The sequence below is a fragment of the Ischnura elegans genome, chromosome 10 (genome assembly GCF_921293095.1).
Source record: "Ischnura elegans chromosome 10, ioIscEleg1.1, whole genome shotgun sequence".
NCBI lineage: Eukaryota > Metazoa > Arthropoda > Insecta > Odonata > Coenagrionidae > Ischnura > Ischnura elegans.
The window spans coordinates 78,814,036-78,836,025 of record NC_060255.1 but is presented as its reverse complement, the minus strand read 5'-3'; the positions used below and the strand labels follow the sequence as shown (position 1 = coordinate 78,836,025).

The 21,990-nt window shown below is 36.8% G+C and overlaps 1 protein-coding gene across 6 annotated transcripts in view; it reads right to left on the bottom strand.

The window, feature by feature from the left end:
- Positions 1-21,990, bottom strand: part of LOC124167344 (zinc finger protein 345-like) — an 86,191-nt gene that overhangs the window by 11,199 nt on the left and 53,002 nt on the right. For 5 of the 6 annotated variants that reach the window (XM_046545341.1, XM_046545343.1, XM_046545346.1 and 2 more), the window contains 3 exons: positions 21,734-21,901; positions 16,803-16,970; positions 7,244-7,411 (listed from right to left, as the gene is read on the bottom strand). In XM_046545341.1, the coding sequence (XP_046401297.1) occupies positions 7,244-7,411; positions 16,803-16,970; positions 21,734-21,901 (504 nt within the window). The remainder of the gene's footprint in view (positions 1-7,243; positions 7,412-16,802; positions 16,971-21,733; positions 21,902-21,990) is intronic. The other variant, XM_046545344.1, reaches the window with a different exon arrangement.

Genomic DNA, 21,990 nt, shown 5'->3' with positions numbered 1-21,990 from the left:
ACCTATATAGTAAATGACATCATTGATTACAGACTCCACTTAGAGGATGAAATAAATCCATTGGAAGCAATAAAAATCTAATGTTCCTATTTTTTATTTATATTCAGATGTGTTTCACAAGTATGTCCTTTAGAAACTACTATACAGTTAAGCATTCCAATCTATAAATAAAAAGTTTTATAGAAAATTATTCAACATGGCCACTCAAACATTGAGCTGGAATTCTTTACCAAACTTAACTGACTTCTTTCAAAATTCTGCACAGGCTAATAAGATGCACGATAAATACCTATTGCTAAGTGCGCTAATGATGAATATTGCTATGAACCTCAGAAACATTCCATTTACTCGAAAGTTCCATAGAGGAGTACCACTTTAGATGCAATTATCTTAAAGGCAATACAGTAGAGCCCTGACTACCAGATGGTCAAATAACCATTCATTGTATTGTACATACAGTAAACTCTTGATTTTACGAAGCAGGATTTTACGAAGTTTTCGATTATACGAAGTGATATTGCGGTCCCGGTGAAAAGCCTATGCTAAATACATGGCGCTATTCGATTATACGAAGTTTCGATTATACGAAATTTTTTGAATTTACGAACCTCGGCTCGGTCCCTAGGAGCAAATGGCATTCGTTTATACGAACTACGGCGAAAAATTTGTCAACAAAACTAGTTACGCCGGCGTAAGTAGCTAAAAAATCAGCGCTTCCAACTGTGGTCCATCAAAAGTGCGAAATCGTAAATGATAATGCAACTTTGGAGAGAAATGGGTCGCCAAAAACCTCACTGTGGGAATTTAGGGGGAGTAGGAGTTCAGTTAAAATATCGCGGCTGACATTATGCCCCTATTTACGTGCCTGTTCGTAAACATAGCATCGACAATAATTCGTAGTTTAACATTTCAGGAAGGTCGCGCGGAGTATTTCGTACACCCCTAATTAACCCTTTGCACTGCTGTGAACGTACTTCGAAGACTACTTGACTACTTTTCGCCGAAGCACTTCGAAGGGTCCCTAATCCGGGACCCTTTCCTCGACGAGCTCACCCTCGCTGGCCCCTGAAACGGGGCTATTTTTTAATGCATTACCTGACGCAACCCTGGGTTTCAAAGGGCAAAGGTGCCATGGGGGGAAAAAGAGTAAAGTGCGTGTTACTGTGGGGCTGTGCGTCAACCAAACGGGCACGGACAAAATAAGCCCGTTGTCATTGGGAAATTTGAAAGGCCACGGTGCTTAAAACATGTAAAATTGGAAGCCCTCCCCGTTTTTTACCATGCAAATAAAAACAGCTGGATGACCCGAGAAATTTTCCAGCAAACGGTTATACGTCTACAGAGAAAAATTGCTGGAGAGAACAGCAAAATTGTTTTAATAATGGATAATGCCACCGGTCATAAATACGTGGAAGATCTAAAATTGGCTAATGTTCGAGTCCTCTTTTTACCCCCGAACTCGACTAGCAAGTCCCAGCCCTTGGACCAAGGCATTATCCAGAATTTTAAAGTCCTATACCGGAAGAAGCTTGAGCGGTATTAATTGCGATGGATCGGTATGTATACATTCATCTATTTTGCTCATGTGCGTTTGGATATCGATTTAGATATTTTTATTCATGATTATCATTCTTTCAAATCTATTTGCTACTTTTATAAATGGGAACAGAAATTAATAACATCCCGAAATGGACGTTGATACATGCAATCCGCGCCATAATATCTTTTCGTGTATATATTGGCCTTTGTGAATGAACAACTTAAATATCTTAAGTACTGGGCTCTATTTACCGCCAATTTATATTTCAGGCTTCTCGTAATGAAGAAGCACTTCCAAGTCTAACCATGAACTTTCTTCTCACGCGCTTCCCCGTTCTCCCATGCTGGGGTTCTGTCTTTCCAAAGCCGAACCTTCCCTCCTGCCGCCTTTGGCTGATCTTGCTGACACCCACCTTACGCATCCCAAACCCCTCCTTCCCCAGCATTTCCCATTCACTCCCTCCCTAAGGAGACTGAGATTGTGTGCGTCGCAAAAAAATACGGCCCCCAAAAGTAGACTGAGGCAGAGCTGAAGGCCATTTCCCCACCCTTCTTTGTCCTGCCCCCTTCACCAGTCTTTGTGCTGACCACACTTCTTCCCTCAGGCAATCCCCATCCCACTCTTATTCACCCCACCCACTGGGAAGGTTCCCCGATTGTGGAGAAGGGCATGGTTCATCTTTACCTGCAACGGGGGGAAGTTATTAACCGGAGAGAGGCGGAAGAAGTATCTTCCACTATCGGGAAAATGGTGCCGCGCTTATAATTGTCTATCTTCTTCTCTGCTGACTTTTCAATTGAAATTAATTTCTTTGCTCTTTCCACACTATATTTATTTACGATTATGGCGCGACTACTTTTAGTGCTAAAACTAAGAAAATCTTTTCTCTATGTCAATGATCCTTTGCCTAACTTTCAATACGGCGGAGAAAGGAACACGAAAACTAAATGAGGTGACGGTACAGGTTTTTGCGTGTCATTTTTTGGGAATTCACGCTAGCGAACCAATACTTAACCACGTTGAGAAATGATAAAACGTCTCTTGTAGGAAAACAATCAATGTGGATAATAACGTTTCTATCTATATTTCTGCGATACTGTAAGATGTTTCTCCTGTCGTTTTCCGGTTGGAACCTTGCTCCTGTCGGCATAAAAGGAGAGAAACATACTATATGAACAGGTCACCTCACACCCGGTATGAAGAATACAGTCCTGATGAAGAATTAAGTCTTTTATGGCAACGTCTGCGAAGATGATGGAACACAGTAGTCGGACGGAGAACTCAAACAGAATTTACTTCAAATATTCGCCAGAAGATAATCACATCCTACGTTATTTATGATCGTAATTGAATCACAGTGAAAATAGAGCACATTCTGCTGAAAATACGAAGTAACTCGAAATATTAACTTACGAAGGTTATTTTGGAAACGGGCTAAGACCCTTGTTTTTCTTTTTTTTCTCGTCACTGAGCGATAGAGGGCGACATAAATGGCGGTTAGGCCGGCTGCCGCTAAAATTCCGTGGGTGTCAGAAACAAATATCTATCTTTTGCATACTTAATAGTAGCTATTGGCTCCTAACCACAAATTTATAACTGTTAATTCTTATAATAAACATTGCAATTCATTATTTGATTACGTTTTCTAAACTGGTCGGGAATTTCTTTAGCGATCGTTGATGTTGAAGTATGAACAAGAAATGGGAATTTTATGGTGGTATAATTATTTAACGATTTTTCACATCATAAATCGATAGCAAAAAGCCTTTTCTATGAATTATACCGAGAATAACCACCGAAAACATTTAAATAAGACCACTAAAGACAAAAAACGGCGGAAGAAACAAAAGCGAACATTTTTTTCGTGACTTATGAAAAAGGTTTGAATTTACGAAACTCGATTTTACGAAGTGCCAATTTTCCGGTCCCACTGACTTCGTAAAATCAAGAGTTTACTGTAATCACACTAGTCCCTTACCATGATAAAACAGGTCCTCCTACAAATCCTGGATGATTTTTAGTTTATTTTTTTATATTTTATTAATTATGAATTGTTTAATTAGGACAGGATTATTATTTATTGAATCATAAATAATCATCTATCACTTCTAATTGAAGTTCTACTGCATTTGCTTTAAGCCAAATTATGTATTGAGATAGAGTCCCCTTAGTTTCTATGTCAGAATCAGCTCCCTAAATGTAAGTCAGAGCTTTACCCCGTTTTATCATCAGAAAAGAAAGCAGTGTGATAAAATTTATCAACGAATACTGATAAATCACACAAATCAAGCTTAAAGAACCAACTCCACTATGGGCAAGTCATGGGTATATGAAACATGAAAAATTACATAATGACAGAATTCCAGACTTCTTTTCATGTAAGACAAATTATGCATCTGGAGCTGGTAGATAAAAATAAGATGAGAGTATTGACTGAAGCATGGAAGTAGCTTGCCACTTCAATTTCAATGACAGAGGATCGAGCCTGAGATGCTACAAAAGAACAGATATGTACTGATTCTCTGATGAGGTGGCAACAATGTTGCAAAATGAGAGAGGTGATGAAAAATCTGCAACAGCACTATGCGGTAGCTTTGTGAATTACTATGAAAAACCTTGAGCATAATTAACTCCTTTTAAAGGAAGAACCTATAAAAGGCATATGACCGCAAAAGGGTTTTCAATACCTCTTTTAAACCCTGAGGAAAGCTGAATGAGGCTTTATTTCTTCATAGCCAACGACAAACAACCATTGGCTTTAAAAAGACTATGGAGAATATGTCAGCGATTGTCAGTAAACATTTGGTGGACAAAAAAAGCCTTTAGTTCCAAATTTCAATGTAAAGGAACCAACTAAAAAACCCTCTTGTAAATATTTCCAGCTAATAATGTCTCAATGTTTGAGTGTGATCTATACACTAAATTTTTCTTTCTAATACGTACACAGAATTCAATGTCCATTTCAACTTCAGACCTTACAAGATCTAAGGCTGGCTCTACTAAGACCAAATATTTCTTCCCAACAAAACAATCCAGTAATCTTCTCTGCTAATCAAATCTATTTCTTTCATTCCACATTTAAGCCTGCACTACATTTGAGCTGCCAGCCACATAAACGCGAATTCCACCTGACAAGCTCCTAATGATATTTACTACCCTTGCTTACATAAAATCTTCTCTTTCTAACCTTGACCTCTTTTCCTATTGCAATGGTTACTTTTGACTTGATCTCTTTTCTTCTCGCAATACATCACAAACAAATAATTAATAAACTGAAGATTTTGAGAGAGAAATATATATGTACATAAATCTAAATGTAACAGGTGTTTATGCTTCAAAAAATAGAAAAAAAATCACTGTTGTTTAAGGTAGGATGGTATCCTGACATATTGGCATCAATAAAATTTCCAGTCTGCTACAGGGCCAGGTTATGACAGCCATTTCTGCACTTGAACATAGAGTTACTGTAAGGAGAGATGAGACAAGCCTACCAAGCAGATGACACTCAAGTTGTGAATTAAATTTTCAAGTAAGATGAATGACTTAACCTACCCAGAAAACTAAAAAAAAAAAAAAAAGCCTTGAGTCTTGAATTTTCAAAATTTCTAAAAGCTGAAGAGCAGGTAATCTAATTCTTATAAGGAGAAGAAAAGTCTTATTTATTTTCAACTTTTAAAAAAAAGTTGTAAAAAGTAAATCTATGTTTAACATATTCACTGCAGCACCAATTTATTGTAGTTTGGTGCGGAGCAGTTCTTTTTTTGTTTTACGCCAATTGGCATCAGGCAGCTTTGTGATCAATAATGACGTGCAGCCATAGTGAAAGTGTTAAAAAAATCCAAGGGTTAAGTTCACAAAAGGCACAAAATTGAGAGTTGTTTGAGAATTCTTGGGTGACTTCCTAATATGATCGACAAGGAGCTCAATCTGAGACGATTTTATCATACTTTTTCCTATACATAGTTCTTTATACCTTTGTTCTCAATGCATACAAGTAAACTAGTTAATGCAAAGCTAATGACTCTTTGAATCAACAAAAACCTACATTATCTAAATGCTCTTACTTCAGCCATCTATTTGTTGGTTCTGATAATTCGCCAAGTTTGTACATCACAGTACTCTAACCTCTTCAATAACAGAATAAATTCAGCAATTCAGATTTCAATCTTGCTCAAAATAAAAGTGAGTTAAAAAATAGTCGGAAAATTCTAGAAAAGGTAAGATGGCTAAGGTAAAGCAGAAGTGGTGGCACTGAGAGTTACCATAAAATCTTGTGCATTTTTAAATTTTAACTGAAAAAATGATTCTGTTAAATAAAAATTTAACTCACCAACAAAATTCTTTGAGATTCTTCTTTGAGTAATTGTGACAATTTTAACGTCATAATAAATGACAGTGAACATGACAATAAATATCAAAGATATCACTGCCTGAAATGCAATATTTTTATCATCTACATTATTGAATTTAAAACATACATGTGGACAGCATTTGATTCTTGGATTCCCTACATATGAAAGCACATACAGAGGTGACTAAAGGTAAAAAACTTTTGCTTAAATCCTAAAAACCATTGTAACACAATGAAAAAAAAAACAAGAAAATCAGAAAATTCAAATTTCCCAACAAGAAATTACAAAAAAATCACATCCCAAAAGCTTTAAGGTAGGGATCAAAGCAGAAATCTTGAAACTGAAACTAGCCAACATTCTGGCGTTGTACTGCAGCAAAGCCAAAAAGTGGATAAAAATGTTATAAGGCGGAAAGCAAAGGGAAAATTATAAGCAAAGGATAAATGGTTACACAAAGAGGAAGCTACTATTAGCCAAATATGACATTTAAAATACTTAAGCATTTAATAATTTCTGTGAAAGCATAAGAGCCAATCTGATGCCATGACATCCCAAAACTCAGGCTACCAATATGAATCAAACAAAGGGATAAGCATTTCAGAATTTTGAAAAAATTATTAGACTATTTACCAATGTGACAAATGAAAGTTGTATAGGGTTAAAAATTATCTTGAAAACAAAACAAACTAATTTACCAAGATCCCAGGCTTTCCTGGTGTATTGTATTGTGGTAGGTTACTTGGAATCCCCATCGGGTCAGGTTCTTCATCACGGCCGACATTTTGATGAACGAGTCGTCCATTAAAATTTCTGCCGTGATGGAGAACCTGACCTAGTAGAAATCCCGAGTTACCTTCCACAAAATAATTTACCCTTTTACACAAAACGTGTTCATCTCACAGCTTGACCAACAAGTATGATATTTCATATGGTAAAAATAGTTGACCATCAATCAAGCACTGAATGAATTTTGTGTGACTGGAAAACTAAGAAATGCTTTCAGATTAATTGATTTCTCCAGACCAAAGGAAAATAGGGAACAAGTGATTTCCGCCAATAAAAAGCCTACATCAGGGATGAGATTTGTGGATGCCCAAGTGAGGTGTTTCCATTATGCTTAGTAAATTCACACGAAAACATCCCAAAAGAAATCGTGCATGCTCTCTACTCGTGTATCTGTTCTACAAAATGGCCATTTTGTCAACTACCCATAGCTTTCAGGCACTAACAAAGGAAATTAATCCAGAGATGTAGCAACGCAATTGCAAGGGTTATCAAAGAGAGGTTTGATAGTGGGTGTGCGTGCAAGCGATTGGTCCGTCCTTCCATCTGCCCATCCCTCGGGCCTCACCTGTGAAAACGCCGAGCCGCAGATGTCGCAGCGGTAAGGCTTTTCCCCGGTGTGCACCCGACGGTGGTTCCAGAGGGTCGAGTGCCGAGAGAACATCTTGTTGCAAACGCCGCAAGCATACGGCCGTTCCCCTGTGTGGATGCGCTCATGGTTCTTGAGCTGAGGGCCCTGGGGTGAGTTTACAATGGTTATGGCCCAAACGAAATGGGAGGAATGGGGTTCGGGGAGGTTCAAACATTTTCAATTTGGAATCTCAACTCATCAAGCTCGCACACCCATACCAAACTACCTCTTTTCACAGGAATTACTTAAAATAGGAGTATCCAACAAATAGAATACAAATTAGCTCCTGGTGGACTCAAAGGTACATGAAGTGGACATCAATAAATCGATTTCTGAAAGAGGAGGCACAGAGTAATTTGTATGAAGGATTCACAAAATAGTTAAGGCATGGACTTTAAATAAAACATTAAAAAGGTGTCAAAAGGCCAAAATAAAATTTTAAACCTTCAACTGATAACTTCGCATGAAAATACATGCAAGTTTATTAATGAAGGGCATTATTCAATGATAATAAAAATGACTTCAACCATTTACCACGAATATTGGCCAAAAGGTAATATTAATTGACTAATACAAATAATGTTCATGCTCCACGACATTCTATATTTTCACTATTCAAAGCCAACTATAAAGGATTTTCTATTTTCATATAATATTTACAATTGTTAATTACTACCTTACAGAAAATCTATTCCTATATCCAAGAACCAGAAATAACCAATAATATCTTTGATAACATTTCTCAGGATGATAACATAAGACCACAAAAAATCTAGTAACCAGCTTACACATAATGCCGTTCCAGATTCACAAGAATAGTCGAGTGTTAAGATATATTTGATGGAATTTTGAAGAAATTATTTTAAGTTTTTGGTAAAATTTAATGGTTACTGTCAAGCTACCGCAAAATTCACAGAATGGTGCGCGCAAAATTTCCAGTGGTAATTTTTTGCGTGCACAAATCATTCATTTTTCCTAAAAATTTTCCCTGTCATCATTTTTGTATGACAACCGAAACTGTAATCAAAATGCAGACCAGTCTTTCAGAGTAGACTGGAGGTTTGAGACATGGCATACCAGGTGGCCATATTATTGTGAGTAGGAAGAAACTATACAGTCAGTAAGTGACCCAAGTAATGATACAATAACGATGGAATTAAATATTATTTGAATTGAGTATGTATACATGTTCAAACAGGTGGACAGGACAGAAAAATCTAATCAGTAATAAACTTTTTGGCAGGTGAGCCAAACCTTCTCTTATAATGTAAGTGGCTTAGGCAATCCGCACAGAAATATCTGGGAAAATTAAAAATTCTCCTATTTAATTACCTATCTCCTTTCCTGAAATGAATATAGAATCTATTTTAGGTAGGTCCTCCTTAATATTCAGGATGGAGCCATGCCAACAAATATCACCAAAAATCTGTATCAATTCAAGAGTATCTTCCTCATAAATGTACACTGCTGTAGTAGAAATACTCACCACCAGATATATTTATTATATTAAAATCTCCATTGTTGCCACATTTTGAAAAGTGTGTTACCAATGTGTTACTTATTGTCTTAAGAGCAGTCTGAGAGACAATAGTTCTGCCTGCCTTGGTGCCAGGTGATGATGGGTCCTTCCATTCAGATACAGGTTCATAAGCATTGGTTTGTGGTAAACCTCATGTCCAAGCCTGCTATCCTCTCTCTTGCAGATGAGAAAAGAGGGAAGTGGCAATTTTCCATTCTTCGCAATCTTAATAGTGAGCATATGTTGGGATGAAGTCCAATCATATGCTTCAGAAAAGGTTCCAGAGAATCCATCCCAAGAGACCAAACAACAAAGGTGTTGTCCACATGTCATCTGCAATCCAATGCACATAAACCTGTATCTGAATGGAAGGAGCTATCACCACCACCAGGAGGCACAAAGACAAGTGGTATATTGTCTCTAATTCATTGAGCGAAGACAATTTCGGACAAAAAGAATTTTCCAGGAGAATAACGGCATTTGAATGAGACCTTCCTTCAGAACGAATATGGAAAATGAGAATTCTCTAAGGCTATCAAAGGAGTCTTTGGCCAAACTATGGAAAGAAAGGAAGAAAAAGAAAGATCTCCTGCCACGTCATTACTGCCCTATGTTTCAATAGTTTTGGGAAAGATTTCTAGGGTACTGGGTAACAACATCAAGACCATCCCAGCTTCCACCACAAAAGATTTGGGGCTGACCATTCCATGCCAAGGATCCTACAGGTATCAAGGTGGTATGTAAGAATCCATACACGTGTAGGGAAGTATACATGGGGGAAACGTGCAAGGCCATAGAAATCAGGCTGAAAGGGCATCAACGGCACTTCAGGCTGGCACAACCTGAGAAGTTGGCAGTTGCAGAGCACAAAACTGCTCTGCCACACCTGCGGCTTCTGGGTGGTGAAAGAAGCAATTGATACTCAGCTGACAAGAAGGAAAAAAGTTAAGGTATGTATTTAACTGAGACCAAGGGTTCCACATCCACCTATCATGAAACCCAATCATTAGGTACATCCACTAATCACATCCACAAACCCTGGGCAACTGTAAATAAGCCGGGTTGTTCAATCCCTTCATCAGACTGCCATTAAGACAATGAGCAACAAGCTCTTTGAAATATTGGCACCGATGCAGTTATAAACCCGAGTGGAAGCCAAAGAAACATTCAGTGCTTACTTAGGCAGGGAAGTCTCTTTTGAAATATATATTATATTACGTACATCACTAAATCAGGAATACTGACACAAAAAGTAGCTCCAAAAATTGAAAAAAATTTATTTTTGGGACTTAGAAAATTTCAGAGATGAAACTGCCAAAAAAAAGTTTTCACCAAAAATGGCAATACATAGACAAAGCTTAAAGAAAAGCATTTAAATAAATACCTTTCCCCACTTCGAGTCGGAATGAGTTAATATGTAATAAGTGTTTTAGGCTGATACGTCCCTCATTATATTTTAGTGCATAAAATTCTTCATCAGCCAACATCACAATACAGTTCCCTAACATCTGGTTTGAGGATTACCCAGGATATTTTCTCCGGTGATCATTAAAAATTTCAAAGAATATTTCAAAGACAACAATAATGGGACCCTTTAAAAGATCGGTGTATCTCAATAAAATGTACCTAAAAGCCTAACTCTTTTCCAACCTTGCCTCCCCTCCCTCAGATGACTATGTTTTCACGGATGCGCTGGTATTTCCCTCTTCCCTTTCATCCTACCCACACGATGCTATTCCCTCCCTTTTTTTTGAAGACAATGTAAGTATGGAAATCCCAAATCCTCTCCATGCTCTTACACCTATTCCCCACCTCTTTGGCCAAACTCCGGACCTGGGAATTCCATCCCTTGACCATCTCCTCCAACTGTTGCGTTTTTGAGATTCTTGAAATAATTTTGTGAGCGACTGTTTATTCTCTGTCCTCTGTGCATCTGTACCAAACAATGATGTGCCACATCGAAACCTAGGTTGTACATTAAATATGTATGTGGAATTAATTACAAAGTTTTCTTTACTTTTCATTATGTACCTAAAAAGGTGGAATAGTTTTGGGATAGATAGTATATTTGAAGGTGGCAAATGACAGCTAAGGGCATGTGCACCATGAGGGAAGGGTAAGGAAGATAGGGTCGAGAGAAACCTAGAAACAGCAGTAGCCTGTTCTTAGTGAGAAGTGCCAAGGGGGCACCACAGCTTAGCATCCCAACCAACGGATGGAGTGCTATGGAGTACCCACACGATGCTATTCCCTCCCTTTTTTTTGAAGACAATGTAAGTATGGAAATCCCAAATCCTCTCCATGCTCTTACACCTATTCCCCACCTCTTTGGCCAAACTCCGGACCTGGGAATTCCATCCCTTGACCATCTCCTCCAACTGTTGCGTTTTTGAGATTCTTGAAATAATTTTGTGAGTGACTGTTTATTCTCTGTCCTCTGTGCATCTGTACCAAACAATGATGTGCCACATCGAAACCTAGGTTGTACATTAAATATGTATGTGGAATTAATTACAAAGTTTTCTTTACTTTTCATTATGTACCTAAAAAGGTGGAATAGTTTTGGGATAGATAGTATATTTGAAGGTGGCAAATGACAGCTAAGGGCATGTGCACCATGAGGGAAGGGTAAGGAAGATAGGGTCGAGAGAAACCTAGAAACAGCAGCAGCCTGTTCTCAGTGAGAAGTGCCAAGGGGGCACCACAGCTTAGCATCCCAACCAATGGATGGAGTGCTATGCTTGATAAGCCTTCCAAGCACTCAAGCAGTTTCTGAAAAATCTCTGGCACTGCCAGGATTTGAACCCGGGCCCACAGGATGGGAACCCATCACATCAACCCAATCCCTAACCTAAAAAGGTATGTCAAAATTAATGTATATGCAATAGCAGTGCTTTGGTTTACATGGAAACAGCAAACCAACATATATTAATATTATCTATCCTAATTATTAGAGCACGGTAGCCTAGTGGTTAGAGAGCTTAGTATCTGATGGAAGGGTCTTGTTTCAAATCCCAGAAAAAGCCTTCAGACACCCCGAAACAGAATCCTTAAAGACCAAGGTGTGAACAGAATTGGCCCCCCTATCTTGAACGTCTGAAATTCATATGCCAATGGCATAGTTTTGGGTGACGTCTACCCTCACCAATCCAGCCAATTTCAGGTTGAATCACTCAGTGAATCTTTATTGTAAAGTATATTTCTTATTTTCTCTTTTAACAAGCTAATACTTAACTCATGCTTCATCATTATTCCTTCAGTAACAGCCATTTGTATCGATTAACGTGACCACTAGTTTAAGATAGGAAGCAATGAAACATGAGAGTTTAGGACAAGTCGTGGGATCTACGAGTGAGAAGGATGATGTGACTTTTACACTGACAGAGATTCAGTGAGAAATTCAATAAGTTCAAAAAAAGTTTATTTACTTTCACTTGAGTCAGATCAAGAAATATTAAATAGAAATGTAGTATGGACAAAATACTATTAACTATGGTAACTTTATATTAAATTACTACAGATATATGAAACTTTTTGCTAAGGCTTTGAACAGTATAGGAGCATCCTTTCTGTCAGTAATAAATTTAAAAACAAGCCTATAATTCCTATGCCAAAGAGTTTATTAAGCAATCTAGATATTGGAAAAATACACTCTTTGATTCAAATTTTTAAGAATAATTGTTTGCAGTGGAGCAAATAGTAAGTCAATGGATTTATTAAAACTAGCATAACAAGTATTTTTTAATCCAGTCTCAAACTACCATGGAAAAAATAATTCGATCCATACATGACAAATAAGAGGAAATGATTATTGTTAGCTACCAAAATTTTGGCTTTGACTGACATCAGTTTAAAGGTGCAAATGCTTCTTTCGTATTTAGACTGGTCCATAAGAATCTAGGAATACTGCCTGATGAGTGAGGAGAATGATTCCACTAGGATTCCATGACAATGGAATGCAGTCAGGAGGGGAAATCAATTTAAAATCCAGAGATTACATCAGTCAAGGGAAGTGTTTATGGATCATTGTAGATTGCTGATTCATATTGAAAAGGTAGAATTCAGTTGATGTTCACAAGCAAAAACAATTTCATATCCATGTAGCAGTAGTTAGGGTAAACCATAGCCCAGATAAAGCAAGGCATGTCATAGTAAGTTCACTTTAGTTCAAGTCAGCTTCAAGAGAGTGTAAGGCAATTTACAAGTTTCACACTAGGCTCAAGACAGCCTCAAAACAAATCTTTTTACATAGCTAGGTACCGGAAATAAGAAAAGAAAGCAATGGACTGCTTCCAATGACTACTTCACAGAGCCAAAAAACTCCTAAAAGCTGCAAAAAATATATTCTATCTTCTAAATCCATTTGCAGATAAGGATGCTAAAGGAATCCTAATGGTTGACTTCTAAGCACTAATGCAAATAGAAAATACCACACTAAGTTGTGAGACTTCTTTACCAAAAACTTGGAGACATTATTTGGTAGGGATGTGATGTTTCACCATGACAACACAAAAGCAAATTAATCCACAATTGACACTTCCAAGCTAAATGAATTGCTTTCCCGACCCCTGTACTTGCTACATTTAGTTAATTCCTGTTTCTAACATTGGTAACTATGCCTCTAGACTTGCATCAAACTAAAAAAAATTAAATGAGGAGTTACTTAAAAAATGAGCGAATATTGCAAATAGTAAGTTAAAAGATTTGTTTAATAAATCTTCCGAACGGACATAAAATGGGCAGGGAGGTGGAAGAAATGCACATTGTTGAGAAATATCAAAGTACCAAAGTATTAATAAATTTAAAAACAAGCCTATAATTCCTATGCCAAAGAGTTTATTAAGCAATCTAGATATTGGAAAAATACACTCTTTGATTCAAATTTTTAAGAATAATTGTTTGCAGTGGAGCAAATAGTAAGTCAATGGATTTATTAAAACTAGCATAACAAGTATTTTTTAATCCAGTCTCAAACTACCATGGAAAAAATAATTCGATCCATACATGACAAATAAGAGGAAATGATTATTGTTAGCTACCAAAATTTTGGCTTTGACTGACATCAGTTTAAAGGTGCAAATGCTTCTTTCGTATTTAGACTGGTCCATAAGAATCTAGGAATACTGCCTGATGAGTGAGGAGAATGATTCCACTAGGATTCCATGACAATGGAATGCAGTCAGGAGGGGAAATCAATTTAAAATCCAGAGATTACATCAGTCAAGGGAAGTGTTTATGGATCATTGTAGATTGCTGATTCATATTGAAAAGGTAGAATTCAGTTGATGTTCACAAGCAAAAACAATTTCATATCCATGTAGCAGTAGTTAGGGTAAACCATAGCCCAGATAAAGCAAGGCATGTCATAGTAAGTTCACTTTAGTTCAAGTCAGCTTCAAGAGAGTGTAAGGCAATTTACAAGTTTCACACTAGGCTCAAGACAGCCTCAAAACAAATCTTTTTACATAGCTAGGTACCGGAAATAAGAAAAGAAAGCAATGGACTGCTTCCAATGACTACTTCACAGAGCCAAAAAACTCCTAAAAGCTGCAAAAAATATATTCTATCTTCTAAATCCATTTGCAGATAAGGATGCTAAAGGAATCCTAATGGTTGACTTCTAAGCACTAATGCAAATAGAAAATACCACACTAAGTTGTGAGACTTCTTTACCAAAAACTTGGAGACATTATTTGGTAGGGATGTGATGTTTCACCATGACAACACAAAAGCAAATTAATCCACAATTGACACTTCCAAGCTAAATGAATTGCTTTCCCGACCCCTGTACTTGCTACATTTAGTTAATTCCTGTTTCTAACATTGGTAACTATGCCTCTAGACTTGCATCAAACTAAAAAAAATTAAATGAGGAGTTACTTAAAAAATGAGCGAATATTGCAAATAGTAAGTTAAAAGATTTGTTTAATAAATCTTCCGAACGGACATAAAATGGGCAGGGAGGTGGAAGAAATGCACATTGTTGAGAAATATCAAAGTACTTTTCAGGTGCATGTATTCTTTTATGATTATGTATTAAAATATTTTAAATGCTGTCACTCTCTTCTCTCCTACTCTTCCAAAGGAAGTCCTAAGATGGAACAACCTTATTGGCCATTTCTAGAGATATGATGGCCTGATGAAGACAATCGTTGAGGGAAAATTAGATGGCAAGAGTAGAAAAGGAAGACCTTGAATAAAATATGTGGAACAGTACAGAAGTAATAAAAAGAGAGGAAATACGTATAAGTGAAAAGATTAGCTGAAGGAAAGTGCCTCGCCGGAATTTCTGGTTTTATTGTGTTCACTAGTCCAGCCTACTGGCTGTCTCCAGCGTGTTTCAGGAAAATTCGTTTCTGGTGTTTTTTCATTATGTCATTTTAGTATTTCTGGTGGTGTCTGAAGGGGAGTGGAGTGGAGAGCTGAAAAAACCAATCTTAGGATTGTTGACCAGTGATGATGACCACTCTTACAAGACAAATGCCTACTGACTGCACTGAATACATCATTTACAACTGATAGACAATATGAAGAAGCTAGAGTATGCTGAGAAATAAAACATTATGAATTGCAACAAAGGTCTCCATTTTAAACATTAAATATCATCAAACCTTCCTTCAGTTAAGATTGCCCTATGTACACTTTTTAAACATTTACCTGAAACTATTTTATGTAAAAACAAATTGAATTACACCAACTCAGGGATTCAAAGATATTAAAAAATAAGATACAAAATAATGGCAAGTAATAAGAGTTGCGTAGGAGTAATTCCCATCTAGACTACAACTGACAGGTAAGTGAAAGTCTATAACACCAATAAATAGATAATAAGTATCACACGAGGGAAACAGCTAGAAATAGTACAACACCAAAGGTTTTAAACAACTCGGAACCCTTCTAACTCTAAACTGTAGGTCAACTATCAGATGATACAGGTGTTACAGCACACTAAAATTCTGTATTCAGGACACATTTTGACAAAAATTGCTCATATTAAAACATAAATAAACAGTCACATTTTGTGGCTCAAGAATTTAGAAGCACCACTAACACATGAAGATTAGTTTTAAAACTTGCAAAATATTTCTACATTTTAACAGGTACAAACACCACATTATGTGGAGAATTTTTATTGAGCTATAAACACCACTACCACAGGACCCTATGATCACGATATCCAATTCATCAGCTGATTGAGACAATTCTTTCCCAATAAAATCCTCAGCAAAGAAAAATTAATGACCAGCATGAACTCAAACAAGGCATGAAAATCTATGGGATCCATGTAAAACCATTGATAATAGTGCAGTAAGTACTAAAAACAGTTTGGTTAACAAAAAATTGTCTGGAATACTACGAAGTTATTATTAATCCCATCATGAAAAAATTCCAATGAATAGAATGAGAAACAGTAGAATCATCGATCTATAGAGATCATTTCATTAACATGTCACCATACATGTACGAAAATATGAAGCAAAGGCATGTCTGTCATTAAGTAAAAATGATCCACATGTATTAAAAATAGACTTTTTCTCAACACGAACAAGCAGATGAATTCCTTTCTTGACCAATGTGTGATCAATAAACATTGTAATTCTGAAACATGAGACCTTAGGCGAAATTACAAATTGGTATTTTATGCTGATATTTCTTACAATAAATTTGTGCTTCTTCCGGTCTGGAACTTTAGCCTCAGACCAAACATAAATAAATATAAAAAGCTAGCTTAGACAATCAATAACTTGAAAGTCGTTGAAAATAAGCAAAGATTTATTGATTATCGATTGCTGGTGAAATATTTTTGGCTGCTAACCATGATTTATTTTTTATCTAAGTCCTAAGTTCCTCTCAGAATTTACCACAAAACCTTTCCATCACTATTATAAACATACATGAATGCAACTTGTGCAGCAATTATCTGAGAAAAGAATGTGATCTGTGATTGCATACTGGAAACCCATTTAATAGTCTCACCTGGGAGAAAGCCATGCCGCAGACATCACACCGGTACGGCTTCTCCCCGGTGTGCACCCGACGGTGGTTCCACAGGGTTGACTGCCGTGAGAACATCTTGTTGCAAACACCACAAGCATATGGCTTCTCGCCAGTATGGATGCGCTGATGGTTCTTCAACTGGGGGCCCTTTGTTATGCCACGTAAGCCCATACATACACACAAATGTTACGCAACGGCAATATTTATGTTTTGTCTAATGCAGCTATAACTTACTAGGTCACACTTCTGTACAGCAAAAAACTTGAGAAAGGCAGAACATAAAAGGCAAACATTTCAGTCATGAAATACCTTGATGGCATTGAGAAGCGAGCAACATGCTCTTCTTCAGTACATTAGAAATGGTTGGTTATTTGTAGGCTTTTCAGACAATTTATGCAATCGTTTTAAATAATTACCACACATGTAGGAATAAAAACACGAATTATTTCAAAATTTTACATTTCTAATGCCATTAAAAACCCGAGTACATTGTCCAAATTAAAAATTAAACCCTTTTAAGATTCTACCCACACCAAGTTTTACTGTACCTTAATATAGCATCATGACAACATACAAATTCCTAAATCTCAAACTCCACTAAAATTAAGACCTTGAATTTATTTGGCACAACAAAATACTTATAATAGAGGGGATAATGCAAGATATAATCAGCTATACTTTAGAGCTGCAACAGAGATATGAATTAAAAGCATAATGAATATTTCTTATTTCTCATTCAGGTCATATGAAAAAGGAGTATGTACTCATATGGAAAACTCAAGAGTAATTTGCCCTCCAAAAGTTAACCTAAACCTATTAATATGAGATCATAAACTCAACATTTAAATGAGATTTCAAGAAGCAAAAAACATTCATTATTATCAGACTGAAAGGCTTATTTTCAATGGAACATAGGATTGATATTTCTTCTCAAAATTTGAGCCTAAGGCAGATAGAAGAGATTATTTCAATCACACTGGATAAAATATCTCCATAGCCATCATGAATAACAATATCTTAGCCCTTGCCTTCTGGAATACGTGCTAGTAACAGAGTACTGAACAAAAGACACACATTTAATAAATAAAGATTAGCTAACAGCAAACACAGAGTACATATATTTTTATTATTTACAAGGCTTTTAGATGGCCACTAAATATCATAGAAATTTATAACCTCAGAAATCTTTAAGAAAAGCCTATTCATTTTGGCTTTAAAGATTGGGTCTTATGTACCAGTGCTGGTTATAAGATCACATTTCAAGTATACACCGGTAAAAAAGCCCACAAACAACGTGGAGATGTTGTTGCACTCCTCATAAATGCTGCTAATGTACCAAAAGATATAGGATATGAGTTTTTTTATTTACAATTACTTCAATTTGATGAAACTCATTAGGCACCTTGCTTCCCTAAATATCTGTCCAAGTGGTGCAACACAGGAGAAAAGAGTGGAAAATTGTCCTCTCAAGATAAAGTTGACAATGACAAAGGAACGAAGAGGTGCCTAATGCTTTATAAGTTGTGATAATGCTCTAGGTACTTGTCAGGTGCAAAGATTATTGTGTCGTCACTGGTGCAACAAACAATAAAAAAATTTCTGTCTGTGCTACAAAAAGATGGTCAAGAGAGAAAAAAGCTAGATTTCTGTACCTCAGCCAATAGTGTTCTTATCTCATAGCCTTGGAATGGGTGTAGTTTGGAGCAGTTGATTGCTTTATATACAAGTAGGTCCAAAATAAGACAATATATGATGGTGACTAATATTAGCCATTTTTTTCGATGTCCTAAATGCATTGACTAATAACTGAACATAAAAGACTCTCCTTTGAAATTTCAAAGGTCACTTGCCTTGATTATTCTAAATAGAATTTTGAAAATCATCTATCCAAGGAAAACGTACCCCTGTTCCCATTAATTCTGTTAGATTTGATCGCCTAAACCTCATTATTATTGTTACCATTATTTATTATTGCCAAAAGGCGTAGAGTGTAAAGGGAGAGCAAAATTCACCTGTAGTAAATGCAACTTTGGGCTCCATCCAAAATGTTTCTGCGAATATCACGTAAAAATGTCAAAATAAATTGTTTAAAATAAATATTGTTTATTTACTGTCTTATAATAGAAAACCACTGTCCTGATTATTCTACTCATTGATTTAATAATTTTAGCAAAATTTCCATAGGAATTCACCACAGTAATCCACACTTCTGCTCTCTGTGCAACACGTCCGATATATTTAAACTATTATAATTTATTAAACTATTATAATTAACTAATGTATTATTTAAACTACTGATTGTTAAAATTTTAAAATGGCAGAAATAAGCTAAAATGGACCTCATTAGCCAGAATAGTTAATTTGTTACTGAATATTTGACAAAACTAACTATATGCACTAATGGGTTAGTAGTTATCCACAGAGTAGACTACAACTTAATTAAAGGCCAGTCAAAACTATCCTTTCATCACCATATAAAAATGATTAATTACAATTGGGTTGTTCAGTCAGAGCTGAAATCACAATTCCTGAGAGATAATTTATGACAAAAAAATTCTTCTTCATTAGGCCATTCTTTTATATGTTAAAACTGTCATTAACACGAAATTTTTCTGATTTAGTGATGTGATTATATTTTGGTTTATTTCCTCTAAAAGGAAGAACATTCCACTGAGGGATGAAATCGTTTGCAAAAGTGTGAACAACAACAAACCACACTAGGCATGGGTGTAGTTTTATAATTATGTATATATATTTTCAACAAATTATTCAAGTACAGCAGACTCTTGATTTTCCGGGCTAATGATGGGGAGAGGGTGCACGAATAATCAGGAAACACAGAAAATTCAAACTCCATGTCATTTCTTAAGATATTGTAATTTTCACAAAATTAACATGATTTCACTTTTGCAAATAGTCCGGTAATTTCATTTGTCTCAAGGATTCATTGATAGTTTTCTTCACCGAACCGTGTATTTTTTTGCTGGATAACATCATTATAATCATAATCCCACTGCTCCATGTAGTGCAGCTAATTGTCTATGCAGGTGAGTGATTGGCTCATGTGGTCACTACTACCCTTGTCTTTGCTCTCGCCACATTCACTCCCTCCACTTCCTTCCTTGCCCACTAGTCTGGTCAAGGCTACGGAGTCAATAATGTCCTCATTCAACATATGATGGAATTCCAATTACTTTCATCTCTTTCCAACCACTCATTTAAGTTTTCTTCATCAACAATTTCAAAGCCTTCCATTGCTTCACTAATGCCCCAAGTTGGAGTTACTCACTTCTGAGTTTGGAAATCCCTTGAAATCACCTGTGAGGTCTAACTAAAGTTTCATCCACAAACGAACTAGAGATATATGTTTCAACATGAACCAGGCCTGACACACACCATGAATTGCATCTACTGTAGTCATTTTCTTCCAGAAGTTCATTAAGTTTTCACCTTTTGTGGATAGCATTAGCAGAAGACCAACACATAATTCCTTTTCATTGACACAATGATGGCTTGATCCACTGGTTGAAATATGGATGTGATGTTTAAGGGTAAAAACTTGGTGACTATTAAACCATCATCTAACGTTGGTATTATCTCATTCAGATGGGACGGGGCATTTTCCAACAGTAGCACTGCTTTTGGAGGTAATACTCCTTCTTGACAGTAATGATCATCGGTAAGTACACCTGCTTCAAAGCCCTTAAATGATATATGCCTCTTTGACTGTTAACTAATATCTTGATTGAAGCTTTCGCGGCTCATGATGATTAAAAGTAAGTCACATACGGGTGTATGCCGCGTGTCGTGATGGAGATAGCCCCGACGTTTCGCGACCGACTGCTGGTCACTTTTTCAAGGGAATAATGTTAGGATTGGGTTTTTGCTGCCTTTTTATATTTCAGGTGGGAGGGGTGGGCGGAGGGTGTGGGGAGTTAGGACTGGAGGGGGAAGATAACGAAATGTTGCGGATGACTGGGTTCCAAGTATTGCTGATTCTGCCAACTCTGAATTCTGAAACTCTCAAATACTGACAACTTCCAACAAGTTAAATGTTGGCTAAATCAAGCAAAGGCAAAATTCCTGCCTTACGGACACGAAATCGCCAGTAGCTCTGTTAAAACAAAGATAATAGAAAAACTGGGGATCAAATGAAGCATAAAAATACTGTTTGTAATAATAACAGCCACTTGTCGTCTCTTGGTATTATTATAAGTGGCTTTCAGGTTAAAGTAACTAACTCGTGGTGGACCATGTCTGATGTGCCTCCTCAGCTACCAGGAAAAACAATTGTAAAAGAGAAATTCATGGCATTGGTCTCTACTCTGATATCCTTCCCCAAACAAATGCGAATTTAAATCATGTACTAATATCTATAGCTAGGATAAAATGAATGGATTCTTTGAGTTTAATTGACCATAGCAATTAAGAACTTTTGAAAACCATAAATATTCACACCACATAGATAAAATAATGAGCCTAATTGAAGAGCATAATCGCAACAGCACAGCTAAAAACCAGAAGGCAAGGTTTTAAGGCTATTACTTTCACCTGAAGATTTTTACTGTTCAGGAAATAGAATACCCTCTCTGATCCACTGTGTGCCAATTCACCTGACATTAAGAGGCAAGGGAAGAACTGATTTCCTACAAATGAATTTTATTTATCACCATGGTTTAACCTCAAATAACAAAATTGATTCCAGGGCGACGTTGAGGGGAGACAATGAAAATACAATACTCTTCACAACAAGACTATGCCAATAGTTAGGTTTGAATGCATACTTGAACATAAAACTGTTTCCTCATTGATCTGAATGACTTTTTGATTTTGGACCTGAGCGAGTGACACGTGCCAATGCAGCATCCAGCCGATCAGAGGAAAAACTCGGCTCCGGGGAAGACTCTCACCTGGGAGAAAGCCATGCCGCAGACATCACACCGGTACGGCTTCTCCCCGGTGTGCACCCGACGGTGGTTCCACAGGGTCGACTGCCGAGCAAACATCTTGTTGCAAACGCCACAAGCATACGGCTTCTCGCCTGTGTGGATGCGCTGGTGATCCTTCAACTGGGGGCCCTTGTTTGTGTTGCCACACAGGAGTCAACACAATCACACACACACAAATGAGCCCATCAAAAAATTGTTCCATAATAGACACCTAATTA